The sequence below is a fragment of the Ciconia boyciana genome, chromosome 4, assembly GCF_034638445.1.
Source record: "Ciconia boyciana chromosome 4, ASM3463844v1, whole genome shotgun sequence".
NCBI lineage: Eukaryota > Metazoa > Chordata > Aves > Ciconiiformes > Ciconiidae > Ciconia > Ciconia boyciana.
The window spans coordinates 43,878,861-43,904,297 of NC_132937.1; the positions used below are offsets into that span (position 1 = coordinate 43,878,861).

The following is a 25,437-nucleotide window of genomic DNA, read 5'->3' on the forward strand; positions in this document are numbered from 1 at the left end:
TAATTTCACATTCTCCTTAATTCACTCTCAGAGAAGGATTTGTCATCATGATTAAGTGTGTTGGGCTCTCAGTATCCAATGATGAAAGTTAATTGCACACTTTACAAAGCAAGTCCAATGCAATGCAGTTTCCTCCTGCCATCAGGACAAGGCAGGCAGACCACCAGGAGACTTAAAGCAAATAGTTTAAGACAATTCCAGTCCTGTCTCTAAAAGGTTGCCTTCTGAATGGGGTATGTTTGTGTTAATTTTGAACTTCATTATGAAAAACAGCCTGAATATCAGAAGCATGCCAAAGAATATAAATTGGAGTGACAGTTACACAGGCTGGACAACAGATCCCATAGTTCTATACTTTGCTCCCCAGCACGTTCAACACAAAGGCGTGCAAATATGTTTACTAATTAGTCTCAAAACCCTTTGAGTCTCAATTTCTCAGGACTTAACAGAGCAATCTTTTTTTTTTAACATGTCATTTGTCTGAACTACCTACTTCAGAGGATCAGCTTGTAAGACCTATGGACAGCTTGTGGATGCAGGCATAACCTGAGCCTGAAGAAATGCAGCAGGTTTGTAGCTAGCTTCAGTTCTGAGTACCATTAGCCCTAAATTTAAGGTACAAAATTCAGGCTTCTTTGCACACAAACACTATTGGACATTATTCAAACAGCTGTTAGAGCACAGTCATTTATTCCAGCAGTTGCACTCTGAGAACACACAGGTGTGTGCAGATGGTGCACTAGAAAAGCCACATTCCCAAGAACTGAAGGCTCAAAGTTACTTGGTTGCTTCCAAAGGCATAGAAACACGGCACTTACAGAACCACTTCAGACTGAACTTCAGTCAATACTTTTTTTTATGAATACCTCTAGACATTTTTCTGTGCATTTACATGGAATGTACAAATGACTAAGAAGGACTCCTAATTATCCTTAGGAGAGTTGAGTTGCTCTGCTCAGCTGCTGCTCAATTTTTTTGGCTAGTGCAACAGATGAGAACTCCTCAGCTCCATAGAAAACAAAGGCCATCATCAAATTATAGGTCATTACCCCAACATCTTCAACAAAAAGCAAGCATGTAAGTCTTCTTTAAGAGGTCAGTGTTTTTCATTAGGAGATGTATTCACAAGTCAGCTGTTTTACGCAATTTGAATACTTGTTCTATGTATGCTTGCTATTAGCATCTCTTCTACAAACCTCGTCATTGCCATGTGTCTGAGGACACAGGTACTGATTAATAACCTTCTGGAAATGCTTTACGCTGTCCTCAAGGCACAAATGGCTAGAGCCAGCTAAGCTGTTGTGCAGCTCAAGATAAGTTTACATTCTTGCCTGAATTCTTAGCCTGGTATTTTTGAGCCATATCTGGATTATTAACACAAAAAAGTGATGCTACATACACAGGATCTGAATTTAACCATCTGGACACAAGTTAGATGCTACAGCTGTGTAACCCATCCACTTTCAGCAGTGAGAACAAGTACAGAAAGACTGTGTGTCCCTGTCACTACCCCTTCAAGTGGCAAGCACACTGACTTGCAAAGGCTGCTTTCCAGTAAAACAGCTCAGCACTGTCACTGAACACACCAGATATATGCTCTTATGCTTAACCTATATTTAAACCTTTTTTCTTGTAACTAAGTGGTATTTAATTGCATGCTGGATGGGAGTAATTTTAAAACAACAAGAATTATTTTCTTAAGAACCTAAAGCTGGTGCTTTGGAATAATTTAAGATTGAAAAGGAGAATATGGGTGGGGTTTTTTGTTTCCTTTCAAAGCCCTGAAACAACCCCTTCATGATAAGTTTTCATCTGTTCAGTAGTGCTTACACAGAGGGCTTCTCCAATACATCCATTTCATCACAGGAAATGAATCTTGGATAGAAAGGAGCTTGGCAACTGTCTAACCAAGTGTGGTTACTCAACCAAACTAAAGCAACTAAGCCTAAGCCATTCTGATCCAGAAAAGGCTACTACAATTGCTGAGATACCTCCAGATCTCTGCAAGTACCCTGATGGAAGCAGCAATAACCTCGAACATGTGATTAATACCTAGGGAGAAACCTTGGCATCCAGCAGAAAGCTATTTTCATGAAGTTTCATTATTGCTTTTCCACATATTATAACCAGCCTTTGACTCACTACTGTCATTTCTAGTACTGATCTCCACTGTACCAGAGAGTTTCCCAGTAAAAGGGAAGCCAAACATCTCCTTTCATTATTTGAGATAACACTTATGAGTAAGACTAGTTAGGCCACAAATACTGGGATTTATTTAAACACTTCCTACTTAATCGTGACAATATCTTATCAGCAAGCCAGTGATATGGTTATGCGGACTTAAGCATACGTACGGTCATGGGGAGAATCAGATGGAACCACAACCTAGAAATAGTGAATGTTAATTTGATTTCTAGATGAAATGAAAGCCACAGCCAGCACTATTTTTCTTCACTTCCCAGTACAGACTGTATCACACCACTCACCATTCCTACAAATGCTAAACTGAAATACCAAGTGAATTGCAATAGCTTCCAAATTCAAGGATAAAAGGCAATCATTGTTTTAATGCCTGCAACCTGTGGGGTGAAGATTAACAGTGACTAACATCTGGCTACCATCAAATCACCCTTTGAGCATCAGAGAAGAGCATCATCTGAACCAAAAGTATCTGGTGTTTCTGCCTTCGAGCACAGCAATTGAAAAATATCAGTCACCAATAAAACTTCCTTTCTGCTTTCCACAGTAGGGCCAAAAGGTGTTGCACAGATTAATAATCCACAGGACAGATATAAAGGAGCATTGGAGCAACAAATAGCAAAGAGCAGATGTAATTTAACTCTGGATTTCCATTTCAGGATGACTTTCTAGCTAAAAATAAATTCCAGGTAACTAGCAACAGACCTTTTATCCCTCCTCGGCAAGGCTGCCTGCAGCAGGCATGGGTGAAACAGGAATTATGCAAACAGAAGTGAACCTAGTGTGCATCTCTGTTGTAAGGAGGCCTACATATGGCTTACACCTTCACTTCAACAAGGGTTTTCCTTGTCAGAATATGTTGCTGCCACCACCGCAATAGTATCAGCCCTGCACAAAATAACAAACAGCTATATTGATTCTCTTTTCCAGGGTTAAACAACATCAGCCAGCAAGGAGCATGGCACAGGAGTTGAAGCAGTGCCATGGCAACCGCTTCCTTCCCCGGGACCCAGCAGCTGGACCCGGGAGGAGAAAACCTCTCCCAGGTTGCATCGCAACTGCTTCGCTCCAGGGTTGCATCACAGCTGCTGGGGTTGGCTCTGAAAGAGGGGGAAAGCTATTCAGGCCAGGGAGGCTTAGGCTGTAGCAAGGATGATTTGCATGAAAAAGAAACCTCATGCAAACAGACTACACCAAGGTGTAGACACACACTTATTCCTAAGTAGACCAAGTGTCTAGGTGATTTATTTTGACAAATTTTGCACCTATTAAGCCCCAGTCTGAACATCGAGTGAGAATCAACAGATGCAGATCTGTTTTCCATGTCATTATGCTTGTTCTCATGTAAAAAGCGGCATTCTCGACTTGATAGCATGCAGTTATGGGGTAGGATGGCTTAAAAGGACAAATATTGTACAATGATTCCTTTCAAGCACAGCATATTGGCAAACCTCCATCCCTTGCAAACAAGAAGTTTGACCTGGGGGAATGAACTTTCCTAGAATTTAAGATCTCATGAAAAAATATAGTTACTGTTTCTCATTAGAGCAAAAAGCTAAAATGGAAAGGCAAGGTATCACCAACTTTCTGAGCATGCAAACAGGCTGCTACAGTGCTTTAGTCATCATTTACTGTCTTTACAAAACCAGGGAGATTATATTGATTTCATACACTTTTGCTCCTGACGTTCAGGATGAAGACCCATACCTGTTTGAGGCAAAGCAGGGAACACCAGTAAAGGGTGGAGGCTAACTGTCAGTTATATAGAGGTAGCAAGTCTCTTTACCACCCCAAATGCAAAGGCGGAGGAAGATGCAACAGCAGGTAGAACTGGGTTTGGCTGTAAGAGAGAATAGTAGGAGGGAAACTAGAAGAAAACCTCTTCTTTCTTAAACCAGAGATGAGGAGGCAGAACAGGAGTTATAAAACTTCAGGAGGTTTGGATTCTGCTTTTTTTTTCCTCAAAAAAAAGCAGAAATACACTGGCTAGATTTAATCTAGGGTTGGGAACAAGACCTGTTGAAAAATACAAGATCTCACCCTTACAGCCACCTTCCTTCCTGCTGATGAGGCATGCTTCTTAAAAGGATGCTTTCCTTAGCACACTAATTTTCATGCTTGCCACTAGCTAGCAAGCAGCTTTTAAAATATTGCTCAGACTACCCAAATAGTCAAGGATTTTCAGCTTGCTGCAGATCAGGCATAGCAATTTGAGGCAGATGGGAAAGACAGCAGCTAGGGAAAGCCTTTGAAGTAGGGATACAGCAGGCAATGCTGTGCTTACATGGGGGTAAAACTCTGCATCAGTTAGTAGATGGCAAGTAAGAAAGAGCTCTTGGGTTTTAGGATTTCTTAATGAAAACATAGAAAAATAGAAACAGCATAAAGAAATGCTCAATATTCTTGCACAGATTATATTTCTGCTTCTCAGTGCTAAGAATAACTGCTATAATGAGAAAGACGACAAACACTTCCTATATTTTACTCAGGAAATATTGCTAGAGTTTGCATGAGAGACATCTGCAGTAAGGCAAATTCTTAAAGTTTTCCTCCCATGCAAAGTCAAAATAAGAGAAGACAAAAACCACAGTACAAGAACTGGAACATAAGTTTCATGTTCGCTTCTCAGAGATGACAAATAACAAGTCAGGAGCAGATTCAAAGTTAAGCAGGAGGCAGTGAGTGATCCTGAGCAGCTGACCCAGGAATACATCACATGAGACTTTATCTGGCTGAGTTTTCTTTTTAGACAATTCACAGATCACACATTTTGTACCAGGACAGTACAGAATACTGGCCAAGCAGACTCCATTCATCCCAAGAATGATCCTCATCCCATGTTTTGATGACTCCTTAGGTTTCGTCTTCTCTCCGCATTCCCAGACTACTTCATTGGTTTGATGGCTTTTTAACTGTGCTTCTATAAGCAACACAACTCTGTCTTTCAAGTGCTATTCTGGCAAATGTTTTGTTTTGTTTGCTTTAAGTATCTTGGCTATTCAATCCTTGACTATAAGTATAATGCACATCTTCAAAACAAAAAACACTGCCAGAAAACGCATTTACAATAAGTATATTAACACTGTGTTTTTAACGATCAGAATTACTATAGCAAATTACCATTTGATTGTCAGGTATCTTGGTTGTAGAAAGCTGTTTAATCTGACATGTTCAGAAGTTGTTTAATCTGGGAGTCAGTGACTATCAGGTCTTAGGCACCCCAAGAGATGCAAGCTACATACCTACTGCCAAAGATAGGCCAGCCTTGTTCCCCTCTGTGTAGCTAAGTGCCCTAACAAGTACATGGCTAGTATTCCCTAACAACTACATAGCTAGCATAGGTATGGTGATAGTTAAAGCACATCTAAGCTACTTCTAAAAAACAAGGAACACAGTGTGCTTTAGCAGTTCATCATTAGATGCAAATCATTGTTTACAGCATGAGTAGACGTAAGTTTACAGCTCCACATTTGGATGAAACAGAACAAAGACCTTATCTCTACAGATGTGAGCACTCATTAGCACTTGTTCTGAGGGAGGAGCAATGTTTTAACTGTACCAATTCAGAATTTCCAAAATCAGAAAGAATTTTAAAAAATAACCAAGAGTAATATCGCTGTTCATAGCATTACATGAAATATTCCCACCCCAGTTGCTAAACTGAGAGAGGGTTCCAGTAAGACTATGTGCTGGCAGCCACTGGAATCCCACCATGGGGCAAGCCTGCTTCACCTGATGGTCCTCCAGGCTGCCATCTCCCTGCACACCATGTTATGCCCCGAGTCCTTATCCATCCCTTTCATGGCAGCTCCAAGCAGACCAGGTGGAGAAAGGTGACAAGTCTCATCACACTGAACACCAACCCTTTCTACCCACTCCTCAACAGCACAGCCTTGCACTGTCCTGTCTGTCCCCCCCCCCCCGCCTGCCTTTTTAAGGCAGGGAAGGAACAATCTGTTTTCATCCTCTGAGGCAGCTTCTCACCTCATCCAAAAAAACATCCTCAGGCCTCCAGCCCCTCATTCACTACTTTTCCAGCTTCTTGGACTGTTTGACTATGATCCTGTTGGGACAAGCTCTTAGGAGAGGCTTGCAGAGTTTGCTGGAGCTGTTCCTCTGCTCCCTGCATGGGCCACCCTTACCCCCACACACCATCAGGCCATAAGTTTGCTTTTGCTCTTCATCTGTTTCCTCTTCTTCAAGCTCACACTTCAGTTTGTCTGACATCATCCTGGCCTAATTTCTGCCATAAAGACCGTTCACGACTGCCAGCTGATTTTCCCAGGACACACTCTGAGGCTAAAGCAGACGAACAGCAAGACTTTCTTCAAACTCAGGAACAGGCTCTACCAGCAGTGGCTAGGGAACTGCAACCCCTGACTCTGTCCCTAACCGTCAGATCCAGCTGATGGGACAAAAGGGCCTGATGAAGCCTCTCACCCAGAACAGAGCTCTTCATATTTCTCTTCCCTCCTTCACTGTTGACAAAACCATTTGGTTGCAATATCAGAGGGAACATCTGAACATCTTTCTTTTACCCATGTCTAAGTATTGCTATTTCCTTCTCCAAATCTTATGCTTTGACTCACATGATGACAGCAGTGAACCATCTGCACTGCACCGTGTTCAAAAGTTTTGAACCTGCCTAGCAGAAAGCCATGTGTGTTACAGCAGCACTATACTTACTATGCAATGTCTTTTATAGATACTGAGAAAGGATATTCACTGTATTCATCCCTTATCTATTCAATTAGGTCACTCAAAGTTCAGTGTTGCACACACCACTGCCACACAGTGTATCTGGAATACAGTATTTTCTCGAGTACTTGGAAAAAGCATGACAAAGACAAGCCTTAATCAATGTGACTACCTATAAAAAAAGCAAATTTAAGCAATATAATAACTATGTCAAAGTCTAAACCTTTAACCCTCCTGATCTGAGATTTATATCTTCAGTTGTAATTCCTTATTAGTGAAGCACTTTTCTAATATGAGACCTAATGGGAGTGGAAGGAGAGAAGTGGCAGAAAAAAAGATTGTGAAATACTTTGGCAGCTAGCATCAGGTCTGTACCCTTAAAAGCATTTTAGTCCCTCCAATACACACGATCAGGGGTGAAGATTTGCCAGCTGTAATTCTTCCACACCAGAAGAATGGAGCTGCTGCAGACTTCAACAAGGCAGGCACAGAGATGGACATATAAAGAGCTTAAGAGACTGCATTTTTAAAGTTTTAGGAAAAATGCTATTAACAGGCTTTAGCAAGTTGGGTGCATGTTTCTTTACCATTCACATCATGGAAAACTGTCAGGCCTGCTGAATACATGAACAAGTCAAACAGAACAAAGCTATTGGTCCCTTCTCACATATCCAGGTTCTTTCCCAGGTCTACAGGACAAACAGGTCAGGCTCACTACAAAGCACCTACTGACTGTTTCTAACAGTTTCACTTAGGAAGGTGGCAGGGGTCCATCTTCAACTCCCACGCAGGTATGCCAAGTTTATAATTCAAAACACTTCCAGTCTCCAACCTTGAAAATCCACTGTGGGACTCAAGCTATTTCACTTATTATTTGCAGCTGTTAAAAAAACACTTCTGCAGATCAAGTCATAAGTCTTTAATCTGTCTTGACAGGTTTATATCAATTAATAAATTGTAGTTTGAAGTCTTACCTCTAAGAAAACCTAGTTCACTAGCACCATAAGCCAGCATAGCTAACAGAAGTGAATTACAACAAAAGCTTATTTTTATCACCAGCTCAAGCACTTTTGACCTTTAAGACATGACCTCTATTCAAGTCAAGATTGCACTTTAAACTCATTAAGTCACTTTCTAGTCTTTCCATACTACGTCAGGGTACTTCATCACAATTTCTGAATGTGCGCCTTGAGAGAAAATTTCCAATAGATGATGAAGCAGGAGAAAAAATGCCCGAGGTTATTCCGTTCTTTTGGCTCCTTGATCAGACTCCTTGGAGTAATATGGTCATCATGAAAACATTCTGCAACACTGACTCAATAGTATTCTAACGTTTAAATGTCAGATGTGGATGAAAGCAGCATTGTGCAGAAGCTCTAACAACTGTTATTTTAGAAAGTGCTTTATCAGACATTACCAAAGATGTACTTCTAAACAAAGCAGTTTTCTTGTTTTACTTGCATGCTCTAATGCTCCCCAGACAGAATTTTTACTAGTAGGCAGCCATGTGAAAGGATTTAGTGCTTCAAGGTGATAACCATTTTACACTAGACACATGCTTATTTTAATAGTGGCACTCAAAAAGCTGAATGCCTCGTGTTAAATATTTGGATGCCTAGTTCAGCTAACAAATTTGCACATCCTTTTCCCAAATCCTTTCTCAGCCAGTCTTGAGAAGAGCAGAAGTTCCTCTTCCATAGTAGGAGGAGGAAAACCCCAGTTGCAGCTTCTGCTATATCTGCTTCCACTGCTCTGCTACAGATGCTCAAGAAACCCAGTGCCACCCCTGCAAGGTGCCAGCTCCATCATACTGCCACATGTCCCAGCACAATTCTCTGGCCTGAAACAAGTGGATAAAAGAAAGTGACCAGAAGAGAAAGGTCAGGAACTTTGTTCACCCGCCTCTTAAAATGAAACTGAGAAGTGGGAGACCTAAAGCCAACAAGAGGAAGTCATTCCTTCAGTGCCTTCTTTGCAGACATCAGCCAAGAGCTCAAAATTTTTTTCTTCAAAGAAATGGACTGGTTTTCATGCCTGCCAAAAGCACAAGAAGTTGTCATAGCATTTAGTTTACAAAAATTAAATGTTTGTTTAATCTTATTCTGTCACTCTCTTGGTTAAAAAAAGAGCTATTTTGGTGTACTATTTTTAAAGGCTTCTGGAAGGTCAGAAAGACATTTTTGTACCAGTTTTATTTTCATCAATTGCAGGGCAACCAAAAAAAGAAAAAAGAGGTGCCAAAAGGAATTTGCTCTTCCTTGAAAACTCCCAAGTGGGACTTTCTCTCAGCCCTACTCCCTGCCATTTCTGTAAGCAAGAGAAAGATAAAGACTCAGGTAAAAACAAAATATTCTACAAATTTCTTGTTATGCTTTTTTTGTTGCAGATGAACCAAAGCCTTTCATGTGCTGCAGGCAGAGACAATTTTTAATAAGACACCTGCTTATTCACATCCTGGGTTACATGAAAGGCCACACAGCACACTTAGCATTAATTATTAATCTAATCATGTTACCAAAGTACCAGCTAAGCAGGATCTTCACAGAAGATAGGATTCCTCCAGTGACATCCACTTCACCGACAGCATAGAAACAGAATAACTGGAGAACCCTGTGAACTCTGCCCTGAGGAAGTGGCTTCTTTTGCAACACATGGATCTTGACATTGGTTCAAATCAGAAGTACTGCATGCATGTTTCACCTTCGAACTTGCCAGAAAGTAAAGGATTAATGAAAATTCTGCACTGCAATGTAGGCGTCAAAGTTTTTAGGAAGTCTGTGAAGCAACAGAGTTCAACCATATATTTTTAAATCTAATGACAAGCCACAAGAAAGGAAAAGTCCTTAGAGATGGACAGATCCAATTCTTTCTGCACTAAAGTGGAATCCAAACAAAAACTGCATAAAATACAATCTTTTGCCAATACACAGATTTTGGCCTCACTTTCAGAAAGCAGAGTACATACAAATAGCAGCTTTGCTGACCCCAGTGAATGTTCAGTACATCAGGAGCCCTTTCTAGATTTCAGAGGAGGTCTTAATTCAGCAGCTGCAGTCTATTGCTTCTTCCTTGGTATCTCAGGTTATTAAAGGTCAATCTTGTTAAATCCTCCAGTTACCCCTGCTTTCCTAGACTTTTTTTGCACTGCAATGGACAAGTTCAATCTTTTGTTAGATATCTTTACAAAGGTCTGAAAATGCTGTTTAACATGTTTTTCTAAGAAGCCACATAATTACTGTTGACATTCAAAATACTGTTGCAATCTCAGCCAGTAACCACCACAGCAAATAGATTAGTCCCTACCAGTTTTCAGGCACTGAAAACTCACGCAGACCCTATCTTTCTTACTTATAGTCTTCTCTGATGATAAACAGATTTTAAAAGGAACACAAGATGCTAGAAAATTATCAAGAAGTCTCCCTGGCCTCCTAGTTTCTCCTTAACATAGTAAGAGTGCATAAGCACATGAGTAAATAACACCTTCTGGAATAAATTCCTGTTTTAAAGTACGTTCTCTCCTATTACTTTTCACTAAGGAAAACAATATGTGCTACTAACCATCATGTGATATCACTTTGACCTTGAGGAAGTAGAGAAAATGTTGAAATTGGAATCACAACAGAAGTATATTTATTTAGCAGCAGCAGATCAAGGTCTCTCTGTGGGGACAGAAAGCAGCAGGAATATTAAAAATGTACCCACCAGCTTTATAAACTGAACACAGAAATATGCCAATACCATTCAATATGTTACTCTTGCATTTACCAAGACTTCAACTAAAGTATAAGCTCTCCCAAAAAAAGATAGTAGCTATCACAGTATAAAGTATTAAGTTAATCACAAAGTTAGATCAGTGCTCTTGGGGAGGAAAACTGGGGGAAGGGGACACAAACAGGAGATGTGAAAATACTGTAAAAGCACGCTGTTAAAAATCCAAAAACCTGCAAACACACAGGTCTTTCAGTGCCATCAACACTATAAAAAAAGCCTGCTTTTTCCCCTCTCCCAACAGCTCATGTTCAAAGAAGTGAAGAGTTTTGATTTCTGTTTTTGAAAGCAGGCGAAGAAACTGCAACTCAAGAGTTACTGGGTGTATCAAGTTGACTCTTCCCTATTCTGTAGACGTTCATCAGAAAAATGGGAAGCCCTAAAACCTGACTTCAGTCATGAATCCCATTGAACTCTGTTCCAGCAAAGAGAGTGCAGCTGAGACCAAGGGCTGGCACTCCCTCAAACATGCTGCAAAGCAAATACCACATGACCAAGTCTGTGCATCATGTAAACGCAGGCATGCTCAAAAATGCACTGAGCTTTCCTTGGGCCATGACAAGGGAGGTGACACAATCTGCATCTTGGAAGCTGTCATGAAAGGAAGATGTTCCAGCTTTTAGCGTTCACCAATGCCACATTATTCCATTGCTTTTTTTCTTTGATAGAGAAAAAGAGCTTTGGCACAACATGTAGATAGATGTTTGATGTAAATGATGGTATTTACCCATCTTAGAGGAGCCTGTTTGACAGCCAGCCTTTTAAAGACATTCCTGCCACAGAGCATGACTTATGATGCATTTGAGGCTCTGACGCTTTCCGTAAGACCAGTGACAGGGCGCCCTGTGGGTGAGCATGGCTGGCGCGCAGCGGCATCCCCCATTGCACCCCCTCAGCCTTGCGGTCCAGGAGCAGCAGCCAGGGTCCATACCCTGCATTCAGCGGCCCTCCACAAATTCCTGCCACTTTTAAGCCTCCAGTCTGGCATACTTTTTGCCTAACTCCTGTGCACCATTCCCCTTTCCTCGCTCCCTCTGCTTCTCCCTATTCCCCTCAATGGGAAACAAGCACACCGATGCCCTGAGTGTAACTGCGCTGTAGCAGGGCAATTCCTGTGCAGCAAGGGGTGCTTGGCTGCAGGAACCACTGCAGCTTTTATTGCCTTCATGTGCAAATGCTGCCTTTGGCCCTACAACAGGCAGACTTCAGAGGTCATGAAAAGCATTTGTTTTAAGGCAATTTCATTCATTACAACAGTTCCTCTTAGACTCTTACTTACTGCACCAAATTTTATTATACTCCCATCTGCTTTTATGGTAACCAAGTTTTAGAAATAGTTGTTGAGCTATAGATGGCAGAAGAGCTCGAGGTGTCAGACTAGCTTTATCACTTCCCTTGCAGGGCAAATGCACCACCAATAACTCAAAACATTTAACAACCCAGGTGGGAGCAATAAGAGCCAGGATCAGAATCCAGCCTCTCATCTCTGCTACCCCACAAAACAATACAAGTAGGGTACTCCCACATCGAAGGCATTTATAGTACATCTTTACAATTGCAAATCTATGAGCTCTCATCCCAGGGCAAGCTAACTGTTTGTCCTCTGGGTAGCTGGAAAATTATGCATGCAGTTAACCATCATCCTGCCAGAATAAATCTGTACTCAATGCCACAATAACAACTCACTTGTCAACACTTCTTAACTCGAATAAAAGCAAAAGCCTGCAAGATTGTCTCCCCTTCAAGCTGGTAGAGCTGTTACACTTGGAACTAGTAGAGGTCTCTGCTTCCAAGCCAGGACCTGCCTAGCATTTATAGTCACTGGAAGACATGTGAAATCCTTCCTAGCACTTCAAGCTCAAGAGCAGCTCCATTCATTCACTTGAGAGGATGCATTCATAGCCCTTCCCCCAGAATCAAATTTTTCAGGCTCAAAACCCATTCACAGCTCTCAGTCTCTATTTCTGAACCTAGTTTCAGGCCTTAATTGTCAAGAATGATGCTAGCATGCAGTAGAAATAGTGGAATGCATTAAGTGTTCAAGGCCATGTCCTGCTGCCACTGCAAAAACAGACAACCACTATCTCACAGTTATTTATCTTGCAGCTAATACAAGGCTAATTCTGAATGCATACACTGTGGGCAGTTACAGCAAGGATGTTTTGGGCCACCATTTCTCTTTTAACAGAAACAGGTAACTCCATGGATTGTTTTCTCATCTACACATGCACTGGTCTTAAAGAGGCCCTCTGACCACCTCATGTGATTTGGAACTGCAAAATAAAAACCTGGCAAGGAATATTTTTTGTTTGGGTTTTAAAGAAAACATTCCTTCACACACATGATTGAATAAGTTTAAGTTGTACTAATTCAGGGATGCATACCGGTTTCTGAACTCGGTAGAAACAGATACATCACTTAAATTTTCCAAAGAGTGGCTTGGCTTAAAGAACCTTTTCCCCTGTTAGTGTTAAGTCTAAGATTAAAGAGATTACCCTGAAATCTCTCCTCCAGTGCACTACAGAAAGTGCGTAAGCAATTGGAAGAAGCGTGGGCAGCTGGAAAACAAGCCAACAATGAAGCACCAAGAGCCATCTTCACTGCCTTCCCTACCTCAAGCAAGGTGGAGCAAACTTGAGGGTTTTACCTGGCCCCACACAGAAGCCTGCACATGCTTATCACCACATCTGTCAACAAAAATAGTAAAAGCAATTATGGGAGGCTGCCACACTATCAGCTTCAAATGACAGTGGCTCCACATCAAGAAGAGAAGGTCTCAAATATCTGAGCTCCTGCAAGGTGTATACATGCTCTTAGCAACCGTGGGACACTGCTATACCCCACCTCTTAATAAATCCTTGAATTTAAATGCAGGTGAGTAGAAAGCCATCTTTCTTAAAGCACTGAGAAACAACTGAGAAACACTGAGACCACAGCAATCAAAAGCACCAGACAGTACACACAGCAAGCCACAGAACCCCACTACTTAACCAACTTGGTGATAAGTCTGACCAAGTGTTGCTATAAAAAGCATCTTCCCAAGTCATAACTGTCAGCAACCTAGTCCCTCACAGAAGACTGCCACTCATCAGTGGGGAACACTGTAATAGCTGTATCTGCTAACACAGGATTCATGTGGTCTGTAGCGAGCAACATCAACAGCCAAAGCACTTTCTAGCATTACTCCATACCTAAGATAGTAGGTACAAACTGTCACAGTGCTCCTTCTCCAGTCAGTGAATTGTTGAGATATTTGCACCAGAAGTGATTTTTAAGGTAACCCAGACCTATTCCCTCAGCAGCTGCCTTATCCCATAAAAAGGAATAAGTAGCTGCAGCAGCTGGAAGGCAAAAGCCAGGTGTAAGGTCAAACCTAGACATTCAGTGAGCACTGATCCCTCCACTCCCTGCATTGTTTTTCCAATCCAGAACTGGAGGTATAGTGCCACATTGGTTCTTTCGCAAATCTGAACTATTACTGGACCAATTTTAGGATCTCCAGGCCCAAAGCTGTAGCTAAGCAAGTCGTAGGGACCTGGATTTCTAGCATCCACAAAGCTATAGCAAAACCCTCCTGCTCTAGAAGCATGTTTCTTCTGAACATGCAATTTCTTGTTTCCAATACAGTGAGATCTCACCAGCACATACCTGTGGGCTCCTCACCAGCAGCAGTGGTCTACAGAAAGTAGTGCTATAAAGGGTACCAAGTGAAGTTGTGCTTCACTTCTGATCTATGAAGAGCCATTCACATCTCCCCACAGCAGTTTCTGCGAGAGCCTGAATAAACACTTCTTCCAAAGATCAACAGCTCTCCAGGACATGGCAGTTGGGAAAGGAGGATCTCAGCATGTGAAAAGTACACTCCTGCAAGGGAGCTGTTAAAAAGCAGGTTCCATCAGCCCGGGTAATTTCCTCCTCTGGTCCAAAGCAAACAGACTCACAAACACGTAGCAAAGCTTTTTGAATGCTACTCTAGGGTTACAGCATGATGGGATATGTGCCAGGCAGAATGCCAGCTACACCAGTAGGGCAGCATGCAACCATTACAACCCAGTCCAGCGCGGGTGGCATGGGCATGCAGCACGCATGCCCTGGCACACATACTATAATTTATTCCATCATTAATAGGCAGGGAAGTAAAGGCCTGAGCTGCTCTCAGATGAATAGGAACTACACCCTGACTTACTGAGCAGAGTCCAAACAGTGCAGAAGGACCTACCCAAAGGTTAAGAGCAACAGTTAAACCCTTCAACACTAAGCAAAGGATAAAACCTAAAAGCCCTTCCATCCCACAATTACTACCACAGGTTCTTCCCAACAGCAACTTCATATGAATACCTTAGGCAAGGTGCAAACCTCAAGTCCATCTGCTACCTCTAATACCCACAGCTGTGTTTCTCCCTGCACAACTCAGCCTCAAGCTTCCCTTTACCATCCTCCCAGATATGGAAGTTTCGGTTGGTGATGTGCAAGAATCCCTGCCAGCCTCCCCGGCAGCCTACTTCCCTACTCCTTGGTGTGCTCCATACAGTACCATACCATAATGACTCAGCTACTACTGATACCTTAGTGAGGCCACCTCAGGTTACACTTAGTATTAACTAGGAGCTACTCAGGGTGCAAAATGAAGCCATCATTCTGACAAGATCTGACAAGCAGTTAGTCTCATAGGTGGAGTATAAAGTCAAACAGGCTTTCAAGTTGCACCATGGATAATCCAAGTTGCAAAGGGAAAAGTGAAGGAGAAATTAAAATGCCATGTGCTCTCTTGGTGAAGCTCAACCTACAAACTACACCAATGTGAGGGCATCAGAGCATGAACTAGCTTCAAGCTTGTCATTCTTCTATTACAAGAAAATCACAAGTCCTCTTACAACAGGGTGGTGCCTAAAACAAAGGTGGAAAACTTCAGGAAAGAGAACCGCTCTGAAGTAACTGTACTGTTAGCTTCAGTGCATGCTATGGGATAAGTGCCATATGGTTTAGTCTCCAAAAAAAACAAAGGTCACATCCATCATTACTCAGCAGCATTATCCGGCAACTATACACACTGAGCAATGACCCATAACATGTGCATGAATTACCTCAACATCCCAGTGAGCAGGTCAATGCATCCTGTACAGAAACGAGTTCTCTCATAGTAGCACAAAGGTTTCTCTCTCCTTCAGATCTTACTATTAAGACTTTTCATATGCAAATATCGCTATCCAAGCAATTATTGGATTGATATCACTGTCACTTGCATATGAAAACTCTGGCATATCTGCACAATTGTATAATTATCTGGAACAAAAAACTGTTCAACTCAATAGCTGGCAGTCTGTCTGCTAGGTAAGTACCCTTAAGGATCAAAACATGAAACAATGAGTATACTTGCTGATTAATACCTCTGTGGGGACTGAGCTACTTCAGGGACGGGTATATCCTGGCTAAGTAGGATTCTTCCAAGAATTTTATCTCTTGAAGCATCTTACTTTCAAACGTTTGACCTTTACAGAGCTGCTGCCAGCCATTCTCACTGGTGCCTTATTAAGCTTAAGGCAGATAGAGGGGGGAGAGATGAGAAAAACTTCATAGACTACAACGTGTCAGTAGACTCCACTCCCAGAAGAATTATTCTCTTGACAAACCCGTACAAAACAGGTTACCAAGAAGTACTTTAACATTTTCTGCTTATAGTCAGCTAGTTGTACAGCTGTATTACAGTTTTATGCATTTACCTCTAAGCACAATACTTTAAAGATTTTTCCTGTAGTCTGAAAGAAATAGACTTAAAATAGAGCATTTGTGTAGCATTAATTCACTTGTGAGCTGCCAGGGCTGCATGGTTACCACAACTTTGCTCATGGAGAAACAGCAGCACATAGCCTTGCTGAATTCACTTGTATCAAGTCTTTGTAGGACCTCAGTACCCCCCCAGGAACAGGGTGGGCTCCAAAGCAATCCTCCATGGTCCCACAGTCCTGACAACTGAAGCACCTTGAGCTTTCTATGGTGCTATGGTACTGCAAAACTGTTAGCTTTAACTGAAGCTAATTAAGCACTTCAGGGCTTGACCTTTTAAGTATATTAAACTGCATGTACATTTTTACACAGCAGCTTCCAACTGTTCTCACCAGTGACCAATACCGCAACTAGCCATTGCAAACCAATTTAATAAAACCCAATACAATGAAGGAGGCAGGTTTTGCAACCTAAAATTGATTATTTGATTTTCTAATGTAAAGAAATTGGAAAAGAATGAGGATTTACATTTTCAAAATAAAAAATGGCTTCTCAAAATAAATTTCCTGGATAGTTTTCCTTCACTGTGTCTTCATTGTCCAAATGTTGAAGGTAAAGCTTCAGTGTTTCACACAAGTTCTAGTCCTATTCAATGGCTGAGTAAGAAAAGTAAAAAGAAACAAGACAAATGCTGGCAGTTCCAGTTATGAAATTGCAACATATAAATTGTGAAACCAAGTGTATTCCATTGCATGCAGAGAGAGACGAGGTTAGTAGAATGAGGCCTCCCATGGTTCAAATTCAAGCTTAGCATAAGAAGGTATAATTTCCAAGAAGCAAAAAGAAATAGTACCTGCCTAATTATGGATGATTATAACCCTAGCCAGCCACAACAGATTTACTGTAAACTTGGTTTGCATTATATGCCAAAACTTCAATCCCGGTTTAAAAGCCCTCAAATCTGTATCATCATTTACAGTAGCCAAACGCATATCTGCAAAGAGACAAGCAACAACAAAAGCCAAATCAAGGCAGAATCTGATGTTCTGGGTATTACAAAGATAATCTTTGGAAAGGAGGATTTTGCGGTAAATTTTATCCATTAAAATTAACCTAATCCAATAAGACATTAGGGCTTGCAACACAGCTGTTCATGCCCACCTTAAGCCTTTGTTATTTAACAGAAGAATTTCCCAAGTGATACTGGAAATGTATTCCTGTAGCCTCTGGAGAGCTTCTGTTTGAGGCACCCATGGTTACATTGCTTGAAGTTAGTATATCCCTACTCCTAATTGCTTATTCTTGATTTTATTCTTCTCAGGAGTTCAAGGATACTGGAGGCTATCCATTTTTCTCTACTTTTTTAATATGAAATAAAATCTCATTAAAGACAAAAGTAATAAACCAAATGACATATGAGCAACCAAAAACTTGATTTATCAAATGTGTGATTTGGGGTAGAAATGCACCAGCAATTTAACAGAACAAAATGTTTTTTCTCCATTATTACATATAACACCCTATTCAAACATTACTGACCTCTGCAGATATTACAAGCCTGCTCACTGTGTTTAAAAAACAATTTCCTATGCTGTATACATATAACAGACTGTGCCTAGCACAGAAGGTATTTGCAGAAGCATCAGCTACCAGCAACAGGATTCTTCTTTCATGTTAAACTTGGAAAGTTTTTATTAAAGCTGGGCTACAGGAAGTAAGTGTGCAAACAGTGGTCTGAAAAGCAGCTGAAAGTAAACATTCTTCACCCTTTTAATTAACTCTGGCATTTCAAAATGTAGAGCTGCTATAAAATAATATTTTGATTACAAATATGGCAAGAAAAAAACATAACTCCCGCCATAGTGCTGTATATAAAACCATGCTCTGCCCCAATCTTTTGCTATTTATTGCTTATTTCAGTATTTCTTACTCTTCAATATGGGCCAAAACACATTGTGTTTGCACACTGCTGATTAGCCGAAACAGTATTTACTGTCAGTTAGCAGCTGCCAGCTGAATGGAGAAACTCACCTTGCTTTACTCATTTCAGTCTATTTTCATTGCTATCTATAGTATCCTGAATACTAAAAAAATCCTCTCCATGCATTCAGGTTTTATAGAAGGAAAAAAGCTTGCAACAGTAAAGAGAAATCAAATATGTCAGAGAGGCAGTTCCCACTCCCAGGTTTTGCCCAGCAGGGCACTGCTGGGAGCAAGCAGACAGCAGACAGCTCTGGGTGGTTTCACAACCAGCTGCAGCACCTGGGGCCAAAGGCACTATCCTAGCTCCTCCAACCCAGCCCTACCTCCACAAGCACACAGCTGGGGAGGGGGCCCTGTGCATCCCAAGGGGGCTGCTCCAGTGCTGGGGAGCAGGGGAGAGCATCCAGCTGGGACCTCTCCATTCAACAGCAGCAAAAGCTGATCCATCAGCTGGCACCAGCTGCAAAACTGCACCCCCAGAACAGCTGAAGGGCCAGACCCATCATGTGCTGCCACAGTAGCGTGCACCCTACACCCAAGCCTCCCAAGCTTGTGCCGGTCTTGTTCTGCTGCAGTTTGAATTACGACACTGTTGCTCCCTCTGAGGTTGCTATCTCTCTTTCCAGAGTCCCCAGTTTTGTTCAGGCTCTGTTGTGACAAAAAAAATGCTATAACCATGCAAGTACAGAACAGACAGCACATCAACATGTTTCACCCCTAATCAAGTACACAGAGAGGGCCATAACCATGCAATGAGAAGACGTACGGTATTTTCTCATGCTGCTGTTTTACCAGGTCGGGGCTGGGGAGAATGCAGCCGTGCACCTTCGTCACCTCAGCTTATCCCTGCCGCTAGCCTGGTCCCACTGGATGGCATTACTCGCCTCTTGAAGAAGCAGGGCTAGGGGCTACACAGCTATGAGACACAGGCATTTCTGCTTGTTTCTGCAAGTTTTTTGTATGTGTTCATTGCTCGGTTGTTTTCACATTAGTAAGAGTCCATCTTGGGGCAAAGTCTCATGGTGCAACTGAATTATCCCAACAGTTTGCTGTGAATGGAGAAGTTTCCCTTGCCCTCTCTTCCGCCACAGCAGCTCTGACCACCCGAGAGCACCCCCAGAGCCTTCACCACCCTCTCCTCCCTAACACGGATTGGAATCAGTGTGTTGAGGCACAGGAGGAGGACATTCAGCAGAGCTGGGCTACTGCATCAGCTCCTCCTGTGACAACCCAACCCCTTGGCGAGGGAAGCACAAGGCTCCTTACACTGCAGCACTCATCCCCACCTCATGCAGTAGCAAGCATTGGCCATGAACATTGGCCAGTAAGTTCCAATTTTCTGAACTGAGATCCAGAAATGCTTTCAGGTACCTAACAGCCCTGGGAGTGACTGTTCTGGCTGCAAAGTCCCTTCACCTGCTGGCAGAGCTAAAGGAGTGTTTCTTCTAGAAAACTGCTAATGACACAAATGCATATGAAAATAGATACAAGGAAGAGCAGGGGGTTACTCATAGCAGATGCTAATTTAAGTCATTAATTGTAAAAATAGCTTCACATTTCCTTGTGAAATATGTAGAGATGCTTCAAACGAACTAGATGACTTGGGTTCAAAGTGACAACTAGCCCTGGGAAGGGAGGAGAGTGAAAAAAGCCAGGAAGATATAATAGTAATAGAAAAGGCTGGATTTGGAGACTAATTGTTATTCCTAACTTGCCAGAAGGCAGCAGGTAGGAGAGTTGCAACAAACCAAGGAGGAACTTTGAGTAAAATCAAAGCTTGACTCACTGAGGTTTCCTGAGATGGCGGAGCTGATCTAACCTCTCAGCAAGTGAGATGGAGACCTGCTCCCTCCCCTCTTCTCAAGTGTGTGGCTGTACCCCATCCCCTTCTTGCCAGCACTGATTCTCCTCTGACCCCTTGGTCAGACTAGTCAGCTCACTAAACCACTAGAAAACTAACTAAGCAAGAGAGCTACGAATTTCCTGCCAGCACAGCAAGCTGAGTCAGCTGACCAAGGGCAATCTCTTGCAACTGCACGATGGAGGCAACAGGAGCACGTGGAGCAGGACAGTCCTCTGGCAGCAGTAAGACACTTGCCACCTTAAATATGTGAATGGGGAATCGCTCTGCCATGGAAAGAGGAAGAAAGAGCAAAAGAGACAATGTTTGCTACAGCAAATGGGACACCATAGTGAATAGGAAGTAAGAATGGCTGATTTTTATAACTCCCCTAGGACAAGATCATTGGCAGCTAGCTGCCCCACGACTCCTAAATAGGTAACTGTCAGTGCCACACAGCGATGGTGAGGGCAACAGTCTGGAAACAAAGCCCAGGCCACTGTTTTATGGTTGATTCCTGACTGAAATATGCTGGGTTACTCCATTCTAAAGATCCTATGGTTTGTCATTGCACTGAGGTTTCCCAGCTTGCACTGCTAATCAGAGTTTCTTTTTCTCTACAGAAATTCCTAGGAAAGTCATCCAACTAAAGTTTAGGACTAAAAACACCATCATCAACAAATACAGAGCAGAAGCAAGACACTTACCAATGATGCCCATGGCAATAGATAGAGTGCAACAGGCATCTGAAAAATTGACCAGACTGAATGTAAAATGTGCTCTTACATACGATAATAGCAGCACTTCAAGCTACTCCAAAAGCACAAGGATATTGCACCTTGTTTCCTTGCTTAGTAATTATGAAAATATTATTGAATATTTGTTTTGAGAATGAAGTGTACATAGCACAGTACATTTGCACAAAGGTGATAAAAATCCCTGTGCACTTGCAGATTAGTGCTTCATCACAGGCTGTCGCTTCAAGAGATGAGTACTCCTGACCAATGGGTTAGAGGAACTAAAGGAAGAGCAGAGTCCAGGTTACCTTATTGCCCTACCTGCACTTACCATTGAAACACTGAGATTATATGGACCATTAACCCAGGAAGAGCCCAGGTGATTTTCTGCCATCTTAGCAATCTGAGTCACTCCACAGGCACTAGCGCCCAGAAGGGAGCACGGCCACACAGCCAGAAACAAAAGACTTTCCCCAGTTAGTCACATAGGCCTGACTCAGCTTATCACAAAACGACAGCCTTAGGTTTTAGTACCCAGCCCCTACTTTCATTGAAGATGGTCACTGCAGTAACTCTGAGGACAGTGTTGTGATTATTTCTAAATCCTTCTTTGAATTAAACTTTTCACGTTGGGCATTAGTTTCTCATATTGAATGCTATAAAACTCCAACATTAAGTTAACCCAAGTAATTCAAGAAATTGACTTAAAAGTTACAATGCTTGTGAACGCAACAGGCCTGAACTTCTCTGCTTAAAGGCCAGGTATAAGTGTGCTTTCATTTACTTACCTTTTTGCTTCTTCTAAGTGGCACAGATACTCATAAGCAATATTCTGACGCCTCCTCTCATCCATTTCCTCCGCTGAAAGCCTTTCATCGTCGACAATAGCTGCGAACAGAAACCCATATCAAGTTACACATGAGTCGGGCATGATTGTTAGAGCAATTTTACTGAGAACCTAGGCAAATTACTGCGGAAGAGAAATTAAAATAGCCATCCTTCCTCAAAATATGCCTTTTATAGCATGGTGCACAAAGATTAGATCATCAAGAAGATGCTGTTCTCTGTACAGTGAATTCCTCAAGTTTCACTTGTTTAAAACCAAGCGTGTATTGCTCTTTGTCCATTGCCTGGTTTGGGGGCAGGATGGAGCACTCAGACACATAGGGTTGAGGCTGGGAGCCAGCAGAGTTTCAGCTTACACATCCTCAGAGGAGTTTGAGGACTCCATGTGGAAGCTCAGAGGAAGCCCTGTGCTAAGCAGAGCCTCAGCAGTAGAGACAAAGACAACATTGCACTGCAAACATTTCTCAAGGGCAACTTGGGAACCAGCTGCAGCCTCAGCAGCCTGCGAGACTGACAGACTGAGCTGCCTCCCACTGATGGGGCTGTTGAGGGCTGTAGTCAAGTGAGCAAGCTGTGCCATTCACACCCCTACTTACTGCTGCAACTGCATCACCTCCCATAAAAGCACTCTCCCAGCTTATTAAGGATGACTCTGTGCACATCTCCAGCTGCAAACGACCCTGGTTATTAACAACTGCTACCCCATGACTGGTCTCCCTCTCTTTGTAGGGTACAGAGGGCTTCTGTGAGCAAACCTGCCATTCTTCCAAATGTTTCTAGCAATGAATCTGAAGGATCATACAGTAGTGCTAACTTCTGGCTGAGTTTCAATCACAGCATGTGAAGCTTTTGGAAACAACCCTCAGCATAAGCCAGTTGTCAAAATGATACCCTATTTGTGCTAGCGGCTGCCGAAAGAGCTGGCCCTGCCCTCCCTCGTGTTTCCCAGCCACGCACTCCCATCATCTCTCGTGTCAGAGCTGGCAATCCCGCAGCTGCATCAGGAAACCAGAACAGGGGGCAGCCCTCACCAAAGAGCGACAGCTATGAAGAGACATGCTTCTAGGAAGATCAGGTCCCTCATCTGCGTTGCTGCACACCTGCGGGCATGCTGGTGCAGGCACAAGGGAGAGGACGAAAACACAGGGCTGGGCCAGCCACTCTCTGTGGCAGGCCACAAGCTGGTTAGCTAAGAACATCAAGATGCATCCTCAGTAAAAAAACCACAGGCCCCTCTCCTCCTCAAATGCACTGTGAGACGCTTTTTTAGTTCAACTGCCACAGAGATTGCACATGCCACGAGCAGGTTTTCATCATTTCCCTGACACAGCTGCCTCATGTAGTGGGTAAACACCTTCCAGTAGCTGATACAGGCAACTCAAGTAAAAGGCACTATAATAAAGCAAGAAGCTGGGCTTTACAAGTACATGCATACTTTGAAGGCTGTACCTCAAAAAAAAAAACCAACACAGAAACAATCCCACATGCATTTACTGAGGACACAAAAGAAATGACACTACTCACCCACGTTTTGGATTGCTACCACACATTTGTTAATGTATCATATAGCTGCTTTAAGCTTTGTAGTTTCAGTTTTAATCACCACAAGCATTGATATCTGTCATCTTCCTTTGCTTTTAAGGTGGCTCTTCCTAATTACCCAGAAGTTTCATACACTGATAAAACAAATAAGTGTCTTGCTCTGAGCCCCTTTTAAGTCTGGTAACTCCAATAAGCATGACTCACTCTAAAAGGAGCTCCCAGATACTGTAATCAGGTCACCACTCACTATGAACCAAAACATTAGTTTGGAGGCAAACATGAGATGCAGGTGGTAAAACACTCAGCCTGGCAAACTGGCCATGGAGGCTTGTCTACTGCTGCTCTTGCCCACGCCACCATCAGCATGTCCAGGACAGGCTGCTCCCACTCCCTGACACAGCTCCTCTGCTATGGAAGGGTCCTGGCTCCCCAGAGTGAGGGAGAAGTATTGAAGAGCCACCACGCTGAAATGTAACATATCACTTTATTATTTGTGACATTGGGCTCTAGGGCCACTTTTCAAACATCATAGCTCTCCCTCAGCTATGAGAGCCCCACAGATGAAGACAAGTGCCATCAGAGGAGCCCAGCTGACCATCCTAGTAGACTATGGCCCCATAGACCAGGATGGGACAGCCAATACCAGACCAAGCCTTCATCCTCCACAACACAGCTCCCATGCACTGTTCCTTTTAGCTCATTAAACAGCCATTTACTCCTGCCCTCCAAACACAACTCAGAGCCATTAAGCAAAGCAGCAAAAAAGGCAGCTTGTCTGAAAGTAGGAGTAAGAAAACCACACAACCCATTTGATAGGTATCAGTCTAGGAATTTACCTGAATAACACTAATGCTTTACAATCTAGTCCTGGATCTACACATCCACAGGTCCCTCCCATCCTCAACAAGGACATCCCAGATCAAGCAGCCCTGGCCAGCCTCAAATCCCTCATTAAAATAATTTGCAAAGATTGATTCAGAGGGTAGATGAAGTCACTGACAGATATCGTGGGACTGTAATAGTTCTTCTGCTTAGGAAACCCTCCAATAATGAGGGAAAAGGGCAAGAGGTGAGAACGAGTAAGTTGTAGACACTGAAAAGTGGAGAACCCAGATCCTTTCTAGAAGAGATACTGTATCAGCAGCTCACAGGTAGGAAATTAGGCTTCTTTCCTGCCAGGGCCAAAGCTGCTGTTTCTGGGCTGAATATCTGAGCACCAAAAAGGCAGAGCACAGGGAGTGCCAACACCTACAGTGCTTACGCTGGGAGGATTCTCTTGCAACACCGGCTTCCGATATGACTGATTACACGCTTTGCCCTCCAGCACATACTGGCTTCAAAGCGACAGTGCTATCACATCAAATAAGCGGTTACAAACACTTTTAGAAATAGCAATGACAACCTGCAGAATAGAGGAGGCCCCAGGACTGAGCTGCAGAGGAAACTGCTTTGAAGACTGGGGTCCTTAAAGTCTAATCTACTGTAATATATTTTGGCACAGGCTTCAGTTTGACTAGAGCCCTGCATATAGCTTTCCACAACTTCAGACAAACACCCTGTGAGTGCATCCATCAATCCAGCTACATCAAGTTCAACACACAAACGAGCTTGGTTTGAAGACAGAAAGCTCAGTCTTTGTGGCTAACAGGACAAGTGTTAGCCAGAAGACTGGGAGATTGATGAAAGAATAAACACAACTCTGCTGTATTGGTAACTTCTTGACAGTGCTCAACTCACAAGGGAAGAGTTCTGTGATAAAGGTTGTTACGGGGCAGAGTAAGCAGGGCTGGGCTTCTCCTGAAGATCTCCAGCCTGCTGGTAAGGCCAAGCAGGATCCAGGCAGACAATGTTGCAGCTGAAAAGATCCAAATGCCACAGAACAAGGCACATGCACACTACATAGAAGCTATACAGGAAAAAAAGGCATCTAAAATAACATCTTATGATTCAGTTCATCAATTTTGTGACTTTTGATTTGGAATTAAGAGGAAAAATATCAAATATTCCCTCAAAGAGGGAATGTTAAGAGTATGTCTGGACTACTGACAAGAACTAATAAAAATGCCAGTGTAGCTAGCCTAAAAGCTCTCACTTTCAATT

At 42.6% G+C, this 25,437-nt stretch overlaps 1 protein-coding gene across 3 annotated transcripts in view; it reads right to left on the bottom strand.

Annotated features, from left to right (window-relative positions):
• IQGAP2 (IQ motif containing GTPase activating protein 2) overlaps nt 1-25,437 on the bottom strand; it is a 131,050-nt gene that overhangs the window by 86,932 nt on the left and 18,681 nt on the right. For all 3 annotated transcript variants that reach the window (XM_072859713.1, XM_072859712.1, XM_072859711.1), the window contains exon 2: nt 21,738-21,837. In XM_072859713.1, coding sequence (XP_072715814.1) covers nt 21,738-21,837 — 100 coding nt within the window. The remainder of the gene's footprint in view (nt 1-21,737; nt 21,838-25,437) is intronic.